The following is a 20,550-nucleotide window of genomic DNA, read 5'->3' on the forward strand; positions in this document are numbered from 1 at the left end:
TGACTGGCTTCATGGGGAGCAGCTCCAGAGCATCGTCCGGGGACTCCGTGACAACTGTGCACAGAATTTTTATTTTTTGGCACAGAATGCCCTCGGGAGTAGCACTTCGCACCCCAGCCTGAGCAAGTCCTTGGATAATTTGCAATTATGGAAAGAAACACCTTGAGGGCAAACATGTGAGAGGAACAGATTTAAGTTTCTAGTTTGACATATTTAAGAACAGGCTCACTTCATCACACCCTCACTGCACCCACCCCCCAGGGTGGGGGAGGCAGCAGTTTGAGCAGATGCCAACTTGCTCCATACCCCGCCGCCAGCAGCCGAGAGCTGGGGGTTAGAGCTAGGCAAGGGGCCCCGGGTACCCCCCTGCACCAGTCCTGCCAATGGGAACAACCTGGACCTACCCTCCCCCAGGGAAAACTCTGCTTGAGACTGGGGACCCAGCCTGGTGACTGGCCCAGCCCCAGCCCCCCCAGGGCAGAATTTCCCAGGCCTGCCCTGCCCCTCTTGTAGGAGCTTAATCACCCTCCCGCCCCACACAGGGCTCCAGCCCCTGCCCTCCCCCCTCAGAGAGCCCCCCTCACACACCGCCTCTATTGCAAACAGTTTATTGACTGACAGCAGGGTCCGCTCCCTGGTGGCTGGCGCAGCCCCACAGCAGCAAGGGGGTTGCACAGCAGGACCCGCAGGGCACAGGCACCCTCCTTCCACCCCCCTGCATCCGCAGCCTTAGAGCAGCTCCTGCCCAGCTGTAAGGGGAAGGGGGGGTGGGGAGGCTGCTGGAGTAAGTCTCCTCCCCCTGTGCAGGCCCTGAAGGAGAATCCTCCATCTCTTCCAGCTGCAGCTCCCTCCCCCATGGGGGTTGGGGGGGCCCTTACTCCTTCCCCTGGGCTGCCTCCATCCCTGCAGTCAGCCCTCTTCCAGCTGCAACCCCCAGCAGAGCAGGACTGGGCTGGAGGTGCCCAGGGCTCTGTCCCCCAGCCCCCCTCCCACCGGGGCCCCCTGGCACAGCTGCCCTGCAGAGCTGTCAGGGCCCCACGGGCAGGGCATTGCCCCGTCAGGCCCCAGCACAGATGCCGTGCCCCCTCCTCACTAGCTACAGCCGACTACACACTGCTCAGCAGACAGTGACAGGAGAGACCCCCCACTACGCAGCCCGGGGGTACTGGGGGGGAGGGGGGGAGTGCGGAAACAGAGCGATGTCCGGGTGTGACCAGCCTCCCTGGGCGACTGCACATGGCAGGGTCCCCGCGGCGCGTCCCTCAGAACACACCTGGGGAGACAAGCAGAGGGGAGGGGGACGGACGACACGGATGAATCAAGCCTTGTGAGCGTGACAGCCAGGGCACGTGCAGGCCAGGGCACCAGCGCCCCTCGGGCTGGGGGGCTCCAGCCCCATTCCTGGGGCAGGACTCACCCGAGGCTCCTGCCAGCCCGGGTGCTCTGAGGCGCAGGAGGGAGGGGTGCTGGGCCCTGATGCCCCAGCTGGGTGGCCCCTGGCCCTGTGGAAGTGGGACAGGGGTTACCTGGGGGGCAGGGGTGTCAGGCAGGGGCTGCAGCCAGAGCAGTGGAGGTGGGGGGTGGGGTAAGCAGCAGGATCCAGAGCAGCAACAGTGAGGGCAAGAACGAGCACCCAGCCCCTGCCCCCCAACACCCCTGTTACCTTCCTTGCAGCATCCCCCGCCCCCCGAGGGACACCCTACCCCGCCTCCTCTAGAGCAGCCCTGGCGAAGGACCTGAGCCCACACCCCTGGGCAGCCCTCCCCTGCCAGGCCGTGACCCCTACACCCCTCCCAGACAGCCTGGCCCAGCAGGGGGGTTCTGGGAGGAGACCCTAGGGGCAGACCAGCTCCCACTGAACCTGGGCAGGTCCTCGCACACAGCTGAGCCAGGAGCAGTGCTGGCCTGGGGGAGGGACACCCCCTGCGGGGGGGATGGGGGGACGGACGGACATGGCATGGACAAGCAGCTGAGTGTATGACGGTGCCAGGGCCCCACGCGACCCCCCCAGGACGCCCCAGGGGAAGCGTTGGGTCCGCGCCCTGCGGGGGCAGCTCCTCGCTCTGCAACGGCACACACCAGAGGGAGGCTCCTCTCCAGCCCTTTACTGAGCCCCCCGGCCCCGCTGGGTTCTCAGGCAGCCCGGCGCCTCTGCTCCCCTGGGGCTGGGATCCTCCAGCTGCCCGGGCCCCCAGCCCCAGCCCGGTTCACAGCAGGCGACAGTGGGGCTGCTTCGGCTTGGAAGCAGGCTCTGTCCCCGCTGCTGGCTCGGGCGCTGCCCCCTCCTGCCCGCCCCCTGCCCCCGGGCTCTGTGTCCGGCTCCCCTCGCTGCACCGGCTCCCCCCTTGCGCCTCCTGCTGGGCGCCGCCCTGCTGCCTGCTGGCGCCATGCACACCTGCTCTGTGCTGCCCCGCGGCCTCCATCTCAGACAGGCTGTAGGCCATGGCCAGCTGCAGATCCTCGTCCTCCTCCTCGCTGTCCGTGTACAGGCAGACCGGGGACGAGCCGCGGGGCCGCGGCGGTGCGGGGGGCGAGTGCGAGGCCCGGCCCGGCAGAGCCTGCTGCTCCCGGCGGCTCAGCTCCAGCCCCAGCGCCATGTCGTCAGGGACACCTGACGGGAAGGAGGCACAAGGGTCAGGCCCCAGGCACGCTGTCCCCGGGCCTGGCCTGGCCGTGGGAGGAGGGGGCTGTGCCCCCCGGAGACACAGTTCCTAGGCCTGTCCCCGTCTGCCCAGTCATCTGATCTGGGTCTCAGTGCCGCTGTCTGTGAACTGGGGAGAACCCTGCCCCACCGCCTCCCAGGGGGCAGGGCTCAGCCAACATACAGGGGGCACCCTGGTCCCCAGAGACCCCTCCCACCCCACTCCTCACCGTTAACGTGGATTGATTTCAGCTGCCCGTCCTCTTCCACCTCCACCCGCTCCTGCCCGTTCTCCACAATCCTGCAGAGAAAGAGCCAGCACAAGTCACCCAGCCGGCCAGGGCGGCACCCCACGGGGCAGATTCGGGATGGGGTGGGGCACTGTGCGGTGCCATCTAGGGACTGTGCCAGGCTACGGGCTCCATGTGCGTCGGGGGCAGCTGCCACCTCCATTCTGGTCTTCTGACCTCGGGCACGAGCTACGCTTCCCGGGGTGCAGGCTGTTGATTTAAAGTGCTCTCCCACCCAGCACTGCGGCGACAGGTGGCCTAGCAACAAAGCCTCCTGGTAGGACGCTGGGCTCCCCGGCTGGGGCTGATCGAGGCGTCACCCGCAGAGGGGCTGGGAGGTTATGAAGGGCAGACGCTGCGCTGTTCGGGGCCGGGTCTTTGGCCATTGACAGCAGGTCAAACAGCAGCTGCTGCAGGAGCCAGCAGAGATGGGGGGACCCTGCCTGGACACAGCTGGGCCCCAGGAAGGGTGGGCTCTGGCGTGGCGGGACATGGCACTGGCTGGCCCCATGGAGAGTTCTGGTGTGGGGGGACACCATACTAGCAGGCCCCATGGAGGGCTCTGGCGTGACGAGTGGTGAGGCACCAGCCTGGCTGGCCCCATGGAGGGCTCTGGCATGGGGGAAGGTGGGGCACCAGCCTGGCTGGCCCCATGATCTGGTCCCCTGGAGCAGCTGCCGTGTTGCTGGGAGACTGGCTGGCTTGGCCATGGCCCAGTCCCCAGTGGCCCCTCCCTACCTCTTCGTGGTGATGCGTTTGCCATTGACGAAGGTGGTGGAGGTGGAAACCGAGCGGAAGCCGATTCCGGGGTCGGTGCCAGGCTGAAGGACGAGGAGAAGAAATCTGAAAAACAGGGTGACAACCTCACAGCAGGAGCCCCCAGCCTGGGCCAGGCCCCAGGGAGCCTCAAGGGATCACAGGGGTCCTTGGCCAGTTGTGAGAGGATGACAGGGTGGTAACGGGTCAGCCAGGGGGATGCACTGCAGTGAAATGTCTGTCCAGGAGTCACAGGGTGTGATGAAGTGGGACTGTTCTTAATGTTTCCTCTGAATACTGTAAGGGTGCCTCAGTTTCCCCTAGGCAGTTCCTAAGTCTCTAGGGGGTGGGATAAGGGGATGTGATTGTTGCAGAACAAAGGGACAGGGTACATAAATGGCGACACTCTGTCTCCTGGCAACTGATGGCCTGAGCCCTTCCCCCCTTCAAGGTGAGAGCTAAAGGGCTGGAGAACAAAGGAATCAGGTGACCTCCTGGCCCGGGAAAGGGACAAAGCCCAGAGGGGGGGGGCTGGAGGGAGTTTCAGTTTGGGGCTGGCTGGGGACGAGGAGTGAAGGGCAGACGGGGTTGTCTGGCTCACGGCCCCCCAAAATGGACCCAGCTGAGGGGTCCTGTTCTCTGCACCTACAAGCTCTGTGTTAGACCATGTTCCTGTCGTCTAATAAACCTTCTGTTTCCCCGGCTGGCTGAGAGTCCCGTCTGACTGCGGAGTTGGGGGCAGGACCCTCTGGCCCCCCCAGGACCCCGCCTGGGCGGACTGGCTGTGGGAAGCGCAGGGAGGGGCAGAGGAGGCTGAAGGCTCCGAGGTCAGACCCAGGAAGGTGGAGCCGGGGGAGCTGTGTGTCCTGCAGACAGGCTGCTCCCCGAGAGGAGACTTCCCCAGAGTCCTGCCTGGCTTCATAGGGAGCAGCTCCGGAGCGTTGCCCGGGGACTCCGTGACACAGGGCAAGACTGTTCTTGAATCGCCATAGCCGAGGGGAGGTGGTTTGGGCCAGCCAGGGATCTGGCACCGAGGGGAGGAGGAGCGACTCGGGAGAAAGCTGGAGCTGGGACCACACAGGTGCGTGCGGCAGGTGCCCAGGGAGGACGGTGCTGGCAGCGACAGGCAGGCTGCCACCTACCTGAGGATGCCGGGAAAGACGAGAAGAAGGAGCCTGGTCCGGGGTGTCCAAGGCCAGCTCCCCGCAGTTCTGAGAACGGCAGCATCTCATCTGGAAGGCAGGGATCGTGGCGTGAGCACAGCCCGAGACTCTCCCTCGCAGGATGCCAGGCAAGGCCGCGCCAGCCACACAACTCCAGAGTGCAGCCAGTCCACCCTGGGGGCAGGACACCCATGGGCCCCAGAGCAGCAGGCCCCAAAGGGGGCTCTGGGGGGCGGTCTCCGGAGGCCTATGGAGCTGGCTCTTCCGTGTGTCCAGCTGCTGAGTTGCAGGAAGAGAAGCTGAAGATCCAGCAGCCCCCGGCTAGAGTGGCTCTCCTGCCCCGGGCGCTGAGGGATCAGGCCCACACAGGGGGCAGGGCCTGGGTGCTAGTCGCTCTGACAGGGCCACACGCTGCCGAGGGCTGGCAGCCAGCGGGCACTGCTCTGGCCTCTCTCAGTTCACGTGTCCTGAGGCTCCCTGCAGCCCTTGGGAGAGGATTCCCGATAGGCAGCCTACCTGCCCCCCTCATAACGGCAGCATGCTGCTTCCAGCCGCCCCCTGCCAGCACCCGCAGCGAGCCCTGGGCCAGCAGCTAGGGCACGGCCCTGGGACTCGAGTTCAATTCCTACCACAAGCCTGGGCCCAGCACCTAGGCCAGCTCCATCAGTCGTCGGTGTCGACCACCCACCGCCAGTCACGGCTCTTCACCCTTCCTCACGGATCAGCCCCTCCCACGCACGGATCCTTCTGTCCTGTGTATTCAGCCCAGGAGCAAGCGGGGCTGCCTCCCGCATCATGGACGCTCTCCCCCAGCGTCATCCCCGGCTGCATCGGAGCCAAGCCTCCCCAAAGCGACCGAGCCCAGACCACCAACACTTCCCAGCCTCTCTCCTTCAGCTACCGGCCTCCCTCGCTCCTCCCCTGCGTCCTCTGGCACAGGGACCAGCGTCTGCTTGGACCGGGCCTGCTGAAAGCGTGGGACAGTCCTTGGATGGCGTCACCGGCCTCCGCACCACCGGCACGGCAGGCACTGGAGGAAGCTGCTGCTCCAGCTGTGGGGCAGGGAGCCGACGCGGTGGAAGGCACCGTACTAACCGGAGGGGTCACAGCTGCTCCTCGGCTGGCGACTCCTGCCCCTGCTGTCACCCAGAAGTTCAAACTCAGCCCCTCCCGAGCCAAAAGCCCAGGCCACGCCACTTGAGTCAAAAGCGAATCTCCATGAGCTTTCAGCAGTACAGGACCCGTGACACACAACATAGCCTCTGGGGTCTCTCACCAATCCCCACTTCTCTGGCCACAAAGAATCAAAACGTGCACTGGGTTGGGCCCACTCTCCCCTCCCTCCTCCAGGGCCCCCAGGAGAGCTGTGGGCCAAAACTCACCAAAGAGCTCAGAGAAGGGATCCCGCCCGCCGAAGAACTCCCGGAAGACGTCGTGGGCGCTGCGGAAGGAGAAGGTGAATTCGGGGACTCCTGCGCCGGCTCTTGATCCCCCAGGCCCTGCTGGGGAAAAGCAGACACAGGACGCTATCACCGAGATCCCAGTCTGAACCGCGTGAGAGAAGCAGGCTGGGGTCCCCGCCCGCTGGAGAGACGCGCCAGGTTAAAGGTGCTCTGTTAGCTTGGGGCTGTGAAAACTACAGGTCCCAGCATGCAATAGGACATGACGCGCTCCCAGGGCCGCTCTCTCTCGGGTTCCCCTGCAAATATTTGTAGTGGGTGCAATTTGCCCCTGGGTCAAGAGCCGGCACCCAGCCCAGGGCAAGTTCCACCCCGAACGCCTGCAGCTCTGAGGGGTGGGTGGAGCACAGACACACCACACCACACCGGGGGGGCCGCGAGCCCCACGGGGCCGCACCTGGGGGGGCTCGGCCGCGCAGAGGGTGGGAGGCCCTGCTCGGGGGGGCCGCGAGCCCCGCAGGGCCGCACCTGGGGGGGCTCGGCCGCGCAGAGGGTGGGAGGCCCTGCTCGGGGGGGCCGCACCTGGGGGGGTCGGCCACGCAGAGGGTGGGAAGCCCTGCTCGGGGGGCCGCGAGCCCCGCGGGGCCGCACCTGGGGGGCTCGGCCACGCAGAGGGTGGGAGGCCCTGCTCGGGGGGGCCGCACCTGGGGGGGCTCGGCCGCGCAGAGGGTGGGAGGCCCTGCTCGGGGGGGCCGCACCTGGGGGGGCTCGGCCGCGCAGAGGGTGGGAGGCCCTGCTCGGGGGGGCCGCACCTGGGGGGGGTCGGCCACGCAGAGGGTGGGAAGCCCTGCTCGGGGGGCCGCGAGCCCCGCGGGGCCGCACCTGGGGGGCTCGGCCACGCAGAGGGTGGGAAGCCCTGCTCGGGGGGGCCGCACCTGGGGGGGCTCGGCCGCGCAGAGGGTGGGAGGCCCTGCTCGGGGGGGGCCGCACCTGGGGGGGGGTCGGCCACGCAGAGGGTGGGAAGCCCTGCTCGGGGGGCCGCGAGCCCCGCGGGGCCGCACCTGGGGGGCTCGGCCACGCAGAGGGTGGGAGGCCCTGCTCGGGGGGGCCGCACCTGGGGGGGCTCGGCCGCGCAGAGGGTGGGAGGCCCTGCTCGGGGGGGCCGCACCTGGGGGGGCTCGGCCGCGCAGAGGGTGGGAGGCCCTGCTCGGGGGGCCGCGAGCCCCGCGGGGCCGCACCTGGGGGGCTCGGCCACGCAGAGGGTGGGAAGCCCTGCTCGGGGGGCCGCGAGCCCCGCGGGGGCCGCACCTGGGGGGGCTCGGCCGCGCAGAGGGTGGGAGGCCCTGCTCGGGGGGGCCGCGAGCCCCGTGGGGCTGCACCTGGGGGGGCTCGGCCGTGCAGAGTGGGAGGCCCTTTTCGGGGGGCCGCGAGCCCCGTGGGGCCGCACCTGGGGGGGCTCGGCTGTGCAGAGTGGGAGGCCCTTTTCGGGGGGCCGCACCTGGGGGGCTTGGCCGCGCAGAGAGTGGGAGGCCCTGCTCGGGGGGGCCACGAGCCCCGGGGGGCCGCACCTGGGGGGGCTCGGCCGCGCAGAGGGTGGGAGGCCCTGCTCGGGACGGCCGCGAGCCCCGTGGGGCTGCACCTGGGGGGGACTCGGCCGCGCAGAGGGTGGGAGGCCCTGCTCAGGGGGCCGCGAGCCCCGTGGGGCTGCACCTGGGGGGCTCGGCCGCGTAGGGCTTTGCCGTCTTGCTCATGCCCACGGTGTGCGGGCGAAGCGTGGCTGTCCCTTAGGCTCCCGGCGAGAGCTGGCAGGACAGCACCCCGTTGTGGGCACACGCCACGCAACAGCAGAGGCTGGGATTGTCAGACTTTATTCCCCTCAGCCCAGATTTCAGGAGCAAGGTCCCCCTCCCTCCCCGATTTCAGCTCCCCCAGGCCAGGCTCCTCCCCCACAGCACGGCCAGCTCACCTGCTCCCATGAGGCCTTCCTTGCCATAGCGGTCGTAGATGTCACGCTTCTCCTCTGCGGGGAGAAGAGGAAGAGTTAGCCGGCCCCCACCGCTCCAGCAGGGCTGGGCTGGGGAAGGGGCGGCCCCTAGCTAAGGGGGAGCATCTCCCGCTGCGTGGGCAGGTGGCATCGCCAGCTCTCGTGCCATTGGGAGTACTCCTAAAGCCCAGCTCTTGGAGTCATGGGATGGGGCAAGACTGTCAGCTGCTGTTTCCTCCCCTTCCTGGCTGCAGAGCAAAGCCTGGGGGGACGGCAACCCCCAGGGCTCAGACACAGGGCGCAGATGAGAACCCAACACTTCCTTTGAAAAGTCTGGGGATTTTCGACCTAGTGTCGTTGCTCTGGGACCCTTGGGGCTGGTGTGGGGGGTGGGTGGGGCTGTCCCTTGGCCGGCTCTTTAGGTGTCCCACTCCAGGCTCACGGGGTCTCTAAGCAGCGTCGGATCTCAGCGGCTCCAGGCGATGTGATCTAAGCCAGCCCCCCTAGATCCATGGGATGCATGGGGCTACCCCAGGTCTGGGGGCTCAGCAGCGAGGGCCAAGCTCCGACAGCTCGCCCGGGATAAGAGCGAGTCTGTGGGGAATGAACGAATCTAGCGAGTCGTGCGCAATGCATGGGGCTGGACATGGCCAGAGAGTCCTGGGGACCCCTCCCCGCACCCCGACTACAGCCCCCAGGGAGAGAGGCAAAGGAACACGAAAAGGTGCGTGTGGCTCTGAGAGCAGAGGGTTAACAAGAGCCTCTCCCGCAAAGAGAGGTAGAGAGGCGCAGACTGGCCAGACTCCCCCCCCCCGCCTTCCCCCTGAGCAGCTCAGGGGGCGCAAAGGGGGCTCCGGAAGCTCAGCGTTCCCTAGTGCAGGGACCGGGCCTGGCCCGGGGGGGAGGGGTGGGGCAGAGCGCACCTGTGCCGGGGATCCTGGGCAGAGGGAGGGGCCCATTGACCACAAGTAGGAACAGCCGCGGTCTCTGTGCACCCCTGCCCTGCACCGGGGCAGGATGCAGCTGGGCTGGAGGCTGCTTGCAAAGGGGCAAGAAACCAGGGCAGCAGCTCTGTCCTGCCTACAGCCCAGGGGCACACACACAGCTGGGCGCGACGGGGACACCGTCCATACAGAGCACAGCAGCTCCCCTAAACGCCAAATGGGGGAACCGGCTGGGCAGGATCTGGGGATCCCCATGGATCACACGCCGACTAGGTCCACAACGGGACGCGGCTACGGGAAGGCTGCTCGTGCTGGGGTGTGTTAACGGGAGCGCCATCCGTAAGGCACAGGAGGTCATTGGCCCGCTTTGCTCGGCACTGGGGAGGCCTCAGCAGCAGGGCTGCGGCAGGGCTGGGGACCGCACGTCAGGGAAGATGTGAACCAGTCGGAGAGCAACAAACCTGATCAAAGCTTTAGAAACCTGCCCTGTGAGGGAGAGTTAATACCTGGGCGCGTTCAGTCTGCAGACAACACGACGGAGACCAGGCTCCAGGTCCGTGAAGGGCTCTTCTCTAGAGGAGGGGGATTAAGGGTCTGTCTATGCTGCACTCTAAGGCTGGGCTCTGACCCCGGCTCGAGCCCACGTTCCGTCCACACACACACCAGTCAGACAGCTCAGCAAACCCTCAGGGGGTGAGTCACAGAATCATAGAATATCAGGGTTGGAAGGGACCTCAGGTGGTTATCTAGTCCAACCCCCTGCTCAAAGCAGGACCAATCCCCAATTAAATCATCCCAGCCAGGGCTTTGTCAAGCCTGACCTTAAAAACTTCTAAGGAAGGAGATTCCACCACCTCCCTAGGTAACGCATTCCAGTGTTTCACCACCCTCCTAGTGAAAAAGTTTTTCCTAATATCCAACCTAAACCTCCCCCACTGCAACTTGAGACCATTACTCCTCGTTCTGTCATCTTCTACCGCTGAGAATAGTCTAGAACCATCCTCTTTGGATCCACCTCTCAGGTAGTTGAAAGCAGCTATCAATCCCCCCTCATTCTTCTCTTCTGCAGGCTAAACAATCCCAGCTCCCTCAGCCTCTCCTCGTAACTCATGTGTTCCAGTCCCCTAATCATTTTTGTTGCCCTTCGCTGGACTCTCTCCAATTTATCCACATCCTTCTTGAAGCGTGGGGCCCAAAACTGGACACAGTACTCCAGATGAGGCCTCACCAATGTCGAATAGAGGGGAACGATCACGTCCCTCGATCTGCTCGCTATGCCCCTACTTATACATCCCAAAATGCCATTGGCCTTCTTGGCAACAAGGGCACACTGTTGACTCATATCCAGCTTCTCGTCCACTATCACCCCTAGGTCCTTTTCTGCAGAACTGCTGCCGAGCCACTCGGTCCCTGAGTCGGAGCCCTAGGGCCCTGCTGGGCGAGGTCCAAGCCCTGTCACTTTGCAGTGTGGACGCAGCACAAGCCCCAGCCCCGGGTCAGAAGGGCTGCAGAGTGTGGTGTGGCCGCCTTAGCCTGGCTGAGAGAGCCGGGCCCGGCCCTGGTTTGCCGCACAGTGGGGATGCTGGAGTCCACGGCCCAGCCCCGGGTCTACACTGCAGGGTGGACACCCCAGTCGTGCTGCACGTCCACTGCAGGCTGCACAGGAAGTGCCGGGTTTGATCTGCCGCACGGGGCACTTGGGGCAATTGCGGGAAAAGTTTCCAGCACTCCGGGGAGCTACACTGAGGAGCAGGCTTCCCGGGGGCCACTGAACCCCCATCCCTGGAGGTTTAAGCAACAAACCCGTCAGGGCTGGGCTACGGCCACTTGGCCCTGCCGTGGTGCAGGGGCTGAACTAAGCGACCCCTTGAGGTCCCTTCTAGCCCCATGGCTACAAGCACCAGGTGTCCCGAAACGAAGCGGGAGGGGAGACACCGGCCCCTTACTGTCCGACAGCACTTCGTAGGCCTCCGCGATCTCTTTGAACTTCCGCTCGGCGTGCTCCTTGTTCTCCGGGTTCTTATCCGGGTGCCATTTCAGCGCCGCCTTCCTGTACCTGCACAGTGCCCAGGGATAGTCGGTGACCCCACAGCTCTGCCGTCGGCAGGTGCCATCCCCCCCCCCCCCCGTGCCAGCCAACCCCGAGACCAATCGATGGTGCACAGCCACCCGTGCCAGGCTGGACCCCACCGCACCAGGTTCCCGCCAGCACCCGGGCACAGCCTGGTGTCCAGGGGCTTCCTTAGAGAGCTGCTCTTAGCTCCTGGGACACTCCCTTTGCCCTTGAACAGCCCCCCACCATCTCACCCTGCCCCCCCCAAGCAGGGCCTGTGATCACAGCGCAAGATCGGGGAGGGAGATGGGGCAGGTTGCTGGGGGGGGGGTGCAATGCCAACTGCCCACGGATGGCCTGTCGCCGCCTTCGCCCAGCCGTGGAAGCGAGGCCCGAGGGGAAGGGACTTGGCCAAGCTCGCAGCTGATCAGTGGCAGAGCAGGGCCGGATCCCAGGGTTCCCGAGCACGAGCCCAGGGCCCTCCCCACTAGGCCCCACTGCCCCTTGAGCGCTCGTCCAGCCCCACTCTACCCTGAGGGGGGCCCCGGCAGGGCAGCAGCTGCTAGTGGAAAGCAAAGTGACTCGGGCGGGGGCAGGACTTACGCCTTCTTGATGTCGTCCGAGGAGGCGTTTCGGGGCACGCCCAGCACTTCGTAGTACTCCACCATGGCGCCTGTCCGTCCGTCAGGGGCCGGCGGTGCAGCTGGGGAGGAAGGGCAACGTCAGGCATACCTGGAGATGCCCGGGGGAGCAGAGCGAGCGGCCCGGGACTGTGCTGGCTGCTCAGGACAGAGCATCAGCCAGAAACAGCCGCCCGTCCCCAGGTCCGGAAGAGCAGCAACTGGGCTGTCTGTCCCCTGCCAGAGAGGGCCAGCCCGGCAAACGCAGAGACCCACTGGGGCCCAACAGCGCTACCAGATCCGGAGGGGGACGTCCCACCCCCTTTGCTCAGGCAGCAGGCAGAGTGGGGACACTGGGCCCCATCTGCCCTCAGTCCCTGCCTCCCAGCCGATGGGCTGTCGTGCCGAGCAGCGTGTCTGAGCCAGGACGGGGTCCCCCGGCTCGCCCCCTCACTTTGACACTGCCGCCCCTCCTCGGGCTCAGCCTCTCTGCCCCTGCCCGGGCAGCGGGAATGCAAGGGGGTTATTTGTGGCACAGAGGCTGGCAGGCCCCACCCACGTCAGGCGCCGGCAGCCAGAGCCCCAGGGGCACTTGTCTCTGTCACAGCCCGAGCGCAGGGACGGCACCAGCTGCCGAGTCTTCAAGGGACCCTGCCTCTTGGCACCCCAGAGGGTCCCAGCCCTCCCAGAGCCACTCGGGGGCAGGGCTATGCTCCACCTATGCAACTGCAGGACCTCAGCCCCACTGGGCCACCCCCTCCTCACCCGAGTCCCTCGCCCTTGCTGAGCCGAAGGGAGGTGCCTCCCCGCGGGAGGTTTGCTTCTGCTCCTCTCCATGTCTGACCCCCCCCATTCTCCCTCATGTCTGACCCCCCCCATTCTCCCTCTCCACCATGGGGCTCCCCCCACACTGACCTGCCCACAGGGAGACACCCCAGCAGCCAGGGCCAGCCACCCCACACCGGCTCTTCAGGGAGCAGCAAAGGGGAGGAGCAGAGACCAGGCTGGCTGCTTGTCCCACCCCAGTCCCTCAAAGCACCCAGCTGCCCTCAGGGTCTCACCCCAGGGGGGTGGGGGGGGATGTTAATCAGGTGCCCGGGAGAGCTCCCTGTGGTGATGACTGGGGTAGCTGGGGTGGGGAACTCTGGGGCCGGCATTCGGGCACCCCCTCAGCACATGCCCCCACCCTGCCCGGCCTCCGGCACTGGGGGGGTGACGAGGGGGGGGTCCCTGCTAGAACCCGCTCCGCAGCCGGTGGGGGGGGGCGCGGGGGCACTGCCGGCGTCAACCCATACCAGGGAGCCCAGGACCACCCTCCCCATGTGCCTGGGCAGGGCCCAGCCCGACGGGCCCCGGGGGCCATCACCACAGAACACCGCCCCTCACCACGGGGGCCCGCCCAGCTCAGCATTCAGGCCCCCGAGGAAGTGGCCGGATTTATGCAGAGGGGCCGAGCGCCCCCAGCCCCCATCGCTCCCCCCCTTCTGCAAGTCTCTAGAGCCCAGGGTTTTACAGGCAGTTTACTCCCAGTGGGAGTTAGGCACCGACATCCCGTTACAAACCTGGCCCTTGATGCCTAACGAGGGAGCTGGGGGGCTGGAGGCCAGGCCTAGGTGGGAGTCTCAGCCTTGGCCCGTAGGGGGTGCTGCAGATGCCCTCCCCGGCTGGACGGGGTCAATGTGGGCAGGGAGGGGGGGGGGGACTGCGCAGTGAGCAGGGGACCAGAGAACAGGGAATCTCACCCCGGGACAGAGCGGGGCCCAGCCCCTCCCTAGTCAGCCTGTCCGCATTAAGGAGCTTAGCAGCTACTATGAACATCTAATCCCGCCGCCACCCGCCACCCGGGAGGAGTAAGAATAGCTCTGCCGGGAGGGGAGGCTGCCCGCCCCCGTCAGTGACCCACACCGGGGTCGAGGGCAGCGGAGGGCGCCTGGCTCCTCAGGAAATCGGGCCATTTGTTTACTTGGGGGCCCTGGCCTCAGTCACAGCTGTGAGCTTTCCCCACGGCAGCCAGTTCCACAGGTTAGTTCTACGCTGCAGCCTCCTCCTGGCTGGCACTCCTGCACCCCTGAATCCATTTGACCTGCAGCTGCCGTGGTCACGGCCCCGGCCTCTGAACCCCTCCACTGGCTCCCCATTTCCAGACGCATTACATCCAGGTGCCTCACCGTTGCCTTCACACCCTCGCCGCTCCCGGCTCATCTCACACGGCCCCCCACCGCCCCCACACCTGCTCCCGCAGCCGGCCCCTCGCCTGGCGCACTGACTCTGCCCCTCTCAGCCCCACCCTGCTTGCTGCCCTTCTCTGGGCCTTTCCCATTTCAGGGGGGACAGGCCCCGAAGCAGACAGCACGGTGGGGAGGACGCCTGCTGCCCCATGCAACACCCCTCTTCTGTTCCCTTTATCCAGGGGGCTGCTTTGCACCCTCCCCTCCCCTGCACATTCAGCACATGCCGGACACTAATTCGCTCTCCCCCCCACCCCGCCCCCCGCTTGTGGTCAGCAGTTCCCAGGGCCGCCTCGAGCCCCAGCTCGGTTCTGTTGGTAAATAAGGGATTTTGCAACCCCAGCGTGTGATTTTCTGCCTTTGAAAGCAAAAACACAAACTTCAATTCTCACTTTTCCTGGGGTGCACCGGGGGGGGGGGGGGGGGCTCCGAGCCCGGCCCAAGGGTGCTGAGCAGGCACAGACCCAGGGCGACCCCGAGGAGGGGCAAACACCCAGGGCAAGGGAGACCAGGCGAGTCACACCTCCCCCTGGACCCCAGGGCTCCCTGCTCCCCCGCGCCTGGCCCTGGGTTCGAAACCGGGCGCAGCGCCGGGCGTCCTGCTGCCAACCCAGGGAGCTCATCTCTGGCCAGATGTGGGCAGGGGTCTGGTGTGCGAGGGCCCAGCCCGCCCTGTGCCCCCGACGTGCCCGGGCCCCAGCCCCGCGCGGGAGGGGCCCTGAGCCACCAGCAGCCCCAGGCTCCGCGGGCCCAGGCTGGCGTCCCGCCCCCGGCGCGGAGCGGCCCGGGCACATCGGGGGCACAGGGCGGGCTGGGCCCTCGCACACCGGCCCCTGCCCCGCCCCCGCCTCTGGCCACACCCGGCCCAAGCCACCGGCCCCCAGGGCTGGGGCCCGATTCCGGGGCCCGATCCCGTCGGGGCCCAACCCCTGCCCCAGCCGCTCCGCAACCTCCTGACCCCGGGGGTCTCCCCAGGCCCGACACCGCCGCAGGAGCGGCCCCCACCGCGCCCCCCGGGGGATCCCTGCCCTGCACCCCACTGCACCCCCCCACCGCGCCCCCCGGGGATCCCTGCCCTGCACCCCACTGCACCCCCCCACCGCACCCCCCGGGGATCCCTGCCCTGCGCCCCACTGCACCCCCCCACCGCACCCCCCGGGGATCCCTGCCCTGCGCCCCACTGCACCCCCCCACCGCGCCCCCCGGGGATCCCTGCCCTGCACCCCACTGCACCCCCCCACCGCACCCCCCGGGGATCCCTGCCCTGCGCCCCACTGCACCCCCCCACCGCACCCCCCGGGGATCCCTGCCCTGCGCCCCACTGCACTCCCCAGCACCCCGCCCCCTGGGCCCCCCCCACCGCGCCCCCCGGGATCCCTGCCCTGCGCCCCACTGCACCCACCAGCGCCCCGCCCCCCGGGCCTCCCCACCGCGCCCCCCGGGGGAGATCCCTGCCCTGCGCCCCACTGCACCCCCCCACCGCGCCCCCCGGGGATCCCTGCCCCCCACGGCGCCCCCCAGCGCCCCGCCCCCGGGCCCCCCCCACCGCGCCCCCCGGGGATCCCTGCCCCCCACGGCGCCCCCCAGCGCCCCGCCCCCGGGCCCCCCCCCACCGCGCCCCCCGGGGATCCCTGCCCCCCACGGCGCCCCCCAGCGCCCCGCCCCCGGGCCCCCCCCACCGCGCCCCCCGGGGATCCCTGCCCCCCACGGCGCCCCCCAGCGCCCCGCCCCCCGGGCCCCCCCCCGCGCCCCCCGGGGATCCCTGCCCCCCACGGCGCCCCCCAGCGCCCCGCCCCCGGGCCCCCCCACCGCGCCCCCCGGGGATCCCTGCGCCCCCCAGCGCCCCGCCCCCCGGGCCCCCCCGCGCCCCCCGGGGATCCCTGCCCCCCACGGCGCCCCCCAGCGCCCCGCCCCCGGGCCCCCCCACCGCGCCCCCCGGGGATCCCCGCGCCCCCCGGGGATCCCTGCGCCCCACGGCGCCCCCCAGCGCCCCGCCCCCCGGGCCCCCCCCCCGCGCCCCCCGGGCCCCCCCCCGCGCCCCCCGGGGATCCCTGCCCCCCACGGCGCCCCCCAGCGCCCCGCCCCCGGGCCCCCCACGGCGCCCCCCAGCGCCCCGCCCCCGGGCCCCCCCCATACCTCCCCGCGGCGCAGCGGCCCCGCTCCCCACGCTCCGAGCGCGGCTCAGCCCAGCTGCAGCTGCGGGCCTGGGGCGGGACATGAACTCGCTCCCGGCCCGTCACACCCCTCCGCTGTGTGACGGACAGCGCCTAGCGCCAATGGGGAGCCCGGGCCGATTGTGACGTCAGGGCTCTGCACTCTGAACTGATGAGGTCACGAAACACAAGCTCAGAGCCCCGCCCCCCCTTGGCCCCGCCCCTCCCTCGACCCCCGGGGCTCCCGGGCACGGCCCCCCACCCACTGGCCCCCCCACCCCGGGGGGCTCCCCTCCCGTGGCCACGTGGATGGAAATCAAGGCCTGGGTCACTCCTGGTTGGGGTTCAGGCTGGCTGCCAGGGCACTGCTGCGAGGAAGCTCACAGCACTGGGGTTCCAGCCGGAGGGTGCAGCTTGGAGGTGGGCGCCTCGCCTCCCCCGTCCAGCCAGCCCCAGGCACCCAAAGGTGAGGAGCCAGGGGGCGGGGGGTTGCCAACTTTGTGACCCAACAAAACTGAACTCCCTTGCCCCGCCCCTTCTCCAAGGCCCCGCCCCACTCCCTTGCGCTCTCCCCCACCCTCACCTTTTTCACCTGGCTGGGGAGGGTCCCTTTTCGACGGGTGTTCGGTTGAAAACTAGACATCTGGCAACCCTCCAGGCTTGCCTGCAGCCATTGCGGCTCACTCAGGTCCCCTTTTCCCGCCATTCTCCCCCACCCCGGACAAGGAATTGGCTGGTTTTTTAAAGGAAGGCTGCAATTCCCACCTAACGCATCACCTGACTCCAGCAGCTGGGAGCTTAGGAAAAACACCAAACACAAAACATCTTCTGTATTTTCCACAGGATGCATCCGATGCAGTGAGCTGCCCCGATGCAGCACTGGGTTGAGTCCCAAGTGCATGAGCTGGGCTGGGTGTCCCCTGCCCCCCCCCCAGTGCAGCTCGGATCATCTAATGGCCCCTCACCAAGGCTGATCCAGGCCCATGGAGCCCAAGGCAGTTTGCCTGTGTGACCCTGTCTGGTCTGTGCAGGTGCTAGACCCCTCTGACCCTTTGGGGGGCAGCTGGGGGTAGCTCCTCGGCCACGTTCCCCTCCCACTCTGAGGGGCAGCACCACATACCCAGTGTGAGGGCTGGGCCAGACCAGGAGGGCTTTACGCGGGCACAGCCCCACTTGAGGGAGGGCTGCGTAAAACCACGAGGCAGGTGCTCTGGGCTGGCCTTGGCAAGAGATCCCCCAAGAGAAGCCAGCAGCCATGGTGATGAGAGGTCAGGAGAGCTCGCCTGTCCGGCCCTGACGGGGCTCGCCTCTGCAGGGAGATCCGTGGATTCCAGCTCCATGTCGCTTCCTCTCCCGCTCCCACCTAGAGGCGGTGTGCGTTTCCCGTGGCACCCAGAGCCCGAGAGCATGCGCCCTGCACTACGGATCCAGGGTGTGCATTCTACTGCCCTTCAGGGGCAGGGAGTGTGAGCTCCGCACTAGTGCATCGAAGGGCCGGCGTGTGAACCCCGCACTAGTGCATCGAAGGGCCGGCGTGTGAACCCTGCACTAGTGCATCAAAGGGCCGGCGTCTGAACGCAGCACTAGTGCATCGAAGGGCCAGCGTGTGAACGCAGCACTAGTGCATCAAAGGGCCGGCGTGTGAACGCAGCACTAGTGCACCGAAGGGCCGGCGTGTGAACCCCGCACTAGTGCATCTAAGGGCCGGCGTGTGAATGCAGACTAGTGCATCGAAGGGCCGGCGTGTGAACCCCGCACTAGTGCATCGAAGGGCCGGCGTGTGAACCCCGCACTAGTGCATCGAAGGGCCGGCGTGTGAACGCAGCACTAGTGCATCAAAGGGCCGGCGTGTGAACCCCGCACTAGTGCATCTAAGGGCCGGCGTGTGAATGCAGACTAGTGCATCGAAGGGCCGGCGTGTGAACCCCGCACTAGTGCATCGAAGGGCCGGCGTGTGAACCCTGCACTAGTGCATCGAAGGGCCGGCGTGTGAACCCCGCACTAGTGCATCGAAGGGCCGGCGTGTGAACGCAGCACTAGTGCATCGAAGGGCCAGTGAATGTAAGCACTGTGCAGTTACCCCATGGGTGGATCCTACGGCACTCGGGGCCTGGGAATCCTGGGAATTGCAGTAGGGAGACCCTGATACTGGGGAGCCCAGAGAGCCTGGGCTCTGAGACGGTGAATCCTGGCACTGCTGTGCCAGGCCCAGGGCTCCCCAGGCCCAGCGGGGTCGGTCTGTGTCCAGGAACGAGAGACATGGAGGGGAGCGGCAGAGTCAGCAGACAGGCCCCAGCAAATGCTGGAAAGTGGCTGTTGTGGCTATCAGGTGGCTGCTGAGCACAGAGCAACTGCTGACCCCCGCCTCAGGGCAGCCGCTCGGAGGGAGGGGGCAGCCGCTCGGAGGGAGGGGCCAGCTGAGCTGACTCTGCACTTTCCCGCTGGGTTATGGTTGGGCCCCACCATGGCTAGCAGGGAGCCTGGTGGGGATGAGGCAAGTCCCAGGACCCAGAGGGACCGAGGGGGGGAATTAGCCCAGTGCTGTGCTCGGCCCAGCTCCTGGTGTCCTGGCCAGTGGGGAGTGTGAGGTTGCACTCTCTATGATTTTATGAAAATATGCTAATGAGTGTGAATATGACGTAACTGGAATATGCTTCATGCAAAAGGTGGCTTGTAAGGTGTCATTACAAAGCTTCTAATCTACTGAGTGTGGTCATCCCATTTGTATGAATGTATCGTTCTCGTATCTGAGACTGGAAATATGAAATATAACTCTGAGGACCTATTGTAATGATGCAAAGTGTGGGCCATTAATGGTGGTTTGGAATCTTGATGGCTCCCATTAACCAGGACAATTGACTGCAAATGCCTCTGATGAAGTGAGCTGTAGCTCACGAAAGCTTATGCTCAAATAAATTGGTTAGTCTCTAAGGTGCCACAAGTCCTCCTTTTCTTTTTGCGAATACAGACTAACACGGCTGTTCCTCTGAAATCTGTTTACTTGTAAGTCTTCCTGTCTACTGTGGGCTGGCAAGTGGGTAATGAAGTCTTACAGTGACTTGTGATCATGTCACCTGACCTGGAATCCATCTTTAACCTGCAAAAAGAAAAGGAGTACTTGTGGCACCTTAGAGACTAAGTACTCCTTTTCTTTTTGCGAATACAGACTAACACGGCTGTTCCTCTGAAACCTATCTTTAACCTGGTGCTTTTCCATGAGAAGGAGGGGTGGGAACCCAGAGAGGGACAAAGGGTTCCCGCCTTGTGCAAAAGCTCTGTGAGGGGGTGGAACAGGACAAAGGGGGCTGCAATCATGAGGAATCCCCTAGCTACCACCTGAGCTGGAACAAGGGCTGTACCGGGGAAAAGATTGGGCCCAGTCTAGGAAGGCGTCCAGTCTGTGAAAGAAGCTTATTGTAACATCTCTGAGGGTGAGATTTTATCTGTATTCAATTTTCTTACTGTATTAGCCTTAGACTTGCGTGTTTTATTTTATTTTGCTTGGTAATTCACTTTGTTCTGTCTGTTATTACTTGGAACCACTTAAATCCTACTTTTTATATTTAATAAAATCACTTTTTACTTATTAATTAACCCAGAGTATGTATTAATACTTGGGGGGGGGGGGGGAACAGCTGGGCATATCTATCAGTGTTATAGAGTGCGAACAATTTATGAGTTTAGCCTGTATAAGCTTTCTACAGGGTAAAACGGATTTGTTTGGGTATCTGAGTGCGGGAGACAGGAGCACTTCTTCAGCTGTTTTCAGTTAAGCCTGCAGCTTGTGGGGGACGTGGTTCAGACCTGGGTCTGTGTTTGCATCAGGCTGGTGGGTCTGGCTCCAGCCAGGCAAGGGACTGGAGTCCCGAGCCGGCAGGGAAAAGGGACATCAGGTGGCAGGGGTGGTTTGGAACAGAACGGCAAGGCTGGGTCAGCCCAAGGGTCCCTCCGGCCCTGTGCCCTGTCTCTGACTGTGGCCGGGGCCAGGTGCTTCCGGGGGAATGAACAGCACAGGGCAATTATCATGTGATCCATCCCCTGTTGTCCAGTCCCAGAGTCTGGCAGTCAGAGGCTTAGGGACACCCAGAGCAGGGGGTTCTGACCCTGCCCATCTTGGCTAATAGCCACTGATGGCCTTATCCTCCAGGAACGTATCTAGTTCTTTTTTGAACCCAGTTATAGTTTTGGCCTTCACAACATCCCCTGGCAATGAGTTCCACAAGTTATCTGTGCGTTGTCTGAAGAAATACTTCCTTCTGTTTGTTTTAAACCATCTGCCTATTAATTTCATTGGATGACCCCTAGTTCTTATCTTATG

The 20,550-nt window shown here is 65.9% G+C and overlaps 1 protein-coding gene across 1 annotated transcript; it reads right to left on the reverse strand.

Moving 5' to 3' along the window:
• Window positions 1–592: 592 nt before the first annotated feature.
• Window positions 593–16,326, reverse strand: LOC140895360 (dnaJ homolog subfamily B member 2). Its single transcript, XM_073304827.2, is given in 11 exon segments — window positions 593–1,273; window positions 2,396–2,611; window positions 2,872–2,942; window positions 3,670–3,754; window positions 3,757–3,774; window positions 4,830–4,919; window positions 6,233–6,352; window positions 8,217–8,270; window positions 11,125–11,234; window positions 11,835–11,934; window positions 16,216–16,326. Coding segments are annotated over 11 exon segments (957 nt in total). The 5' UTR covers window positions 16,298–16,326; the 3' UTR covers window positions 593–1,262.
• Window positions 16,327–20,550: the final 4,224 nt, after the last annotated feature.

Source organism: Lepidochelys kempii, chromosome 11 (assembly GCF_965140285.1).
Source record: "Lepidochelys kempii isolate rLepKem1 chromosome 11, rLepKem1.hap1, whole genome shotgun sequence".
Lineage (NCBI taxonomy): Eukaryota > Metazoa > Chordata > Testudines > Cheloniidae > Lepidochelys > Lepidochelys kempii.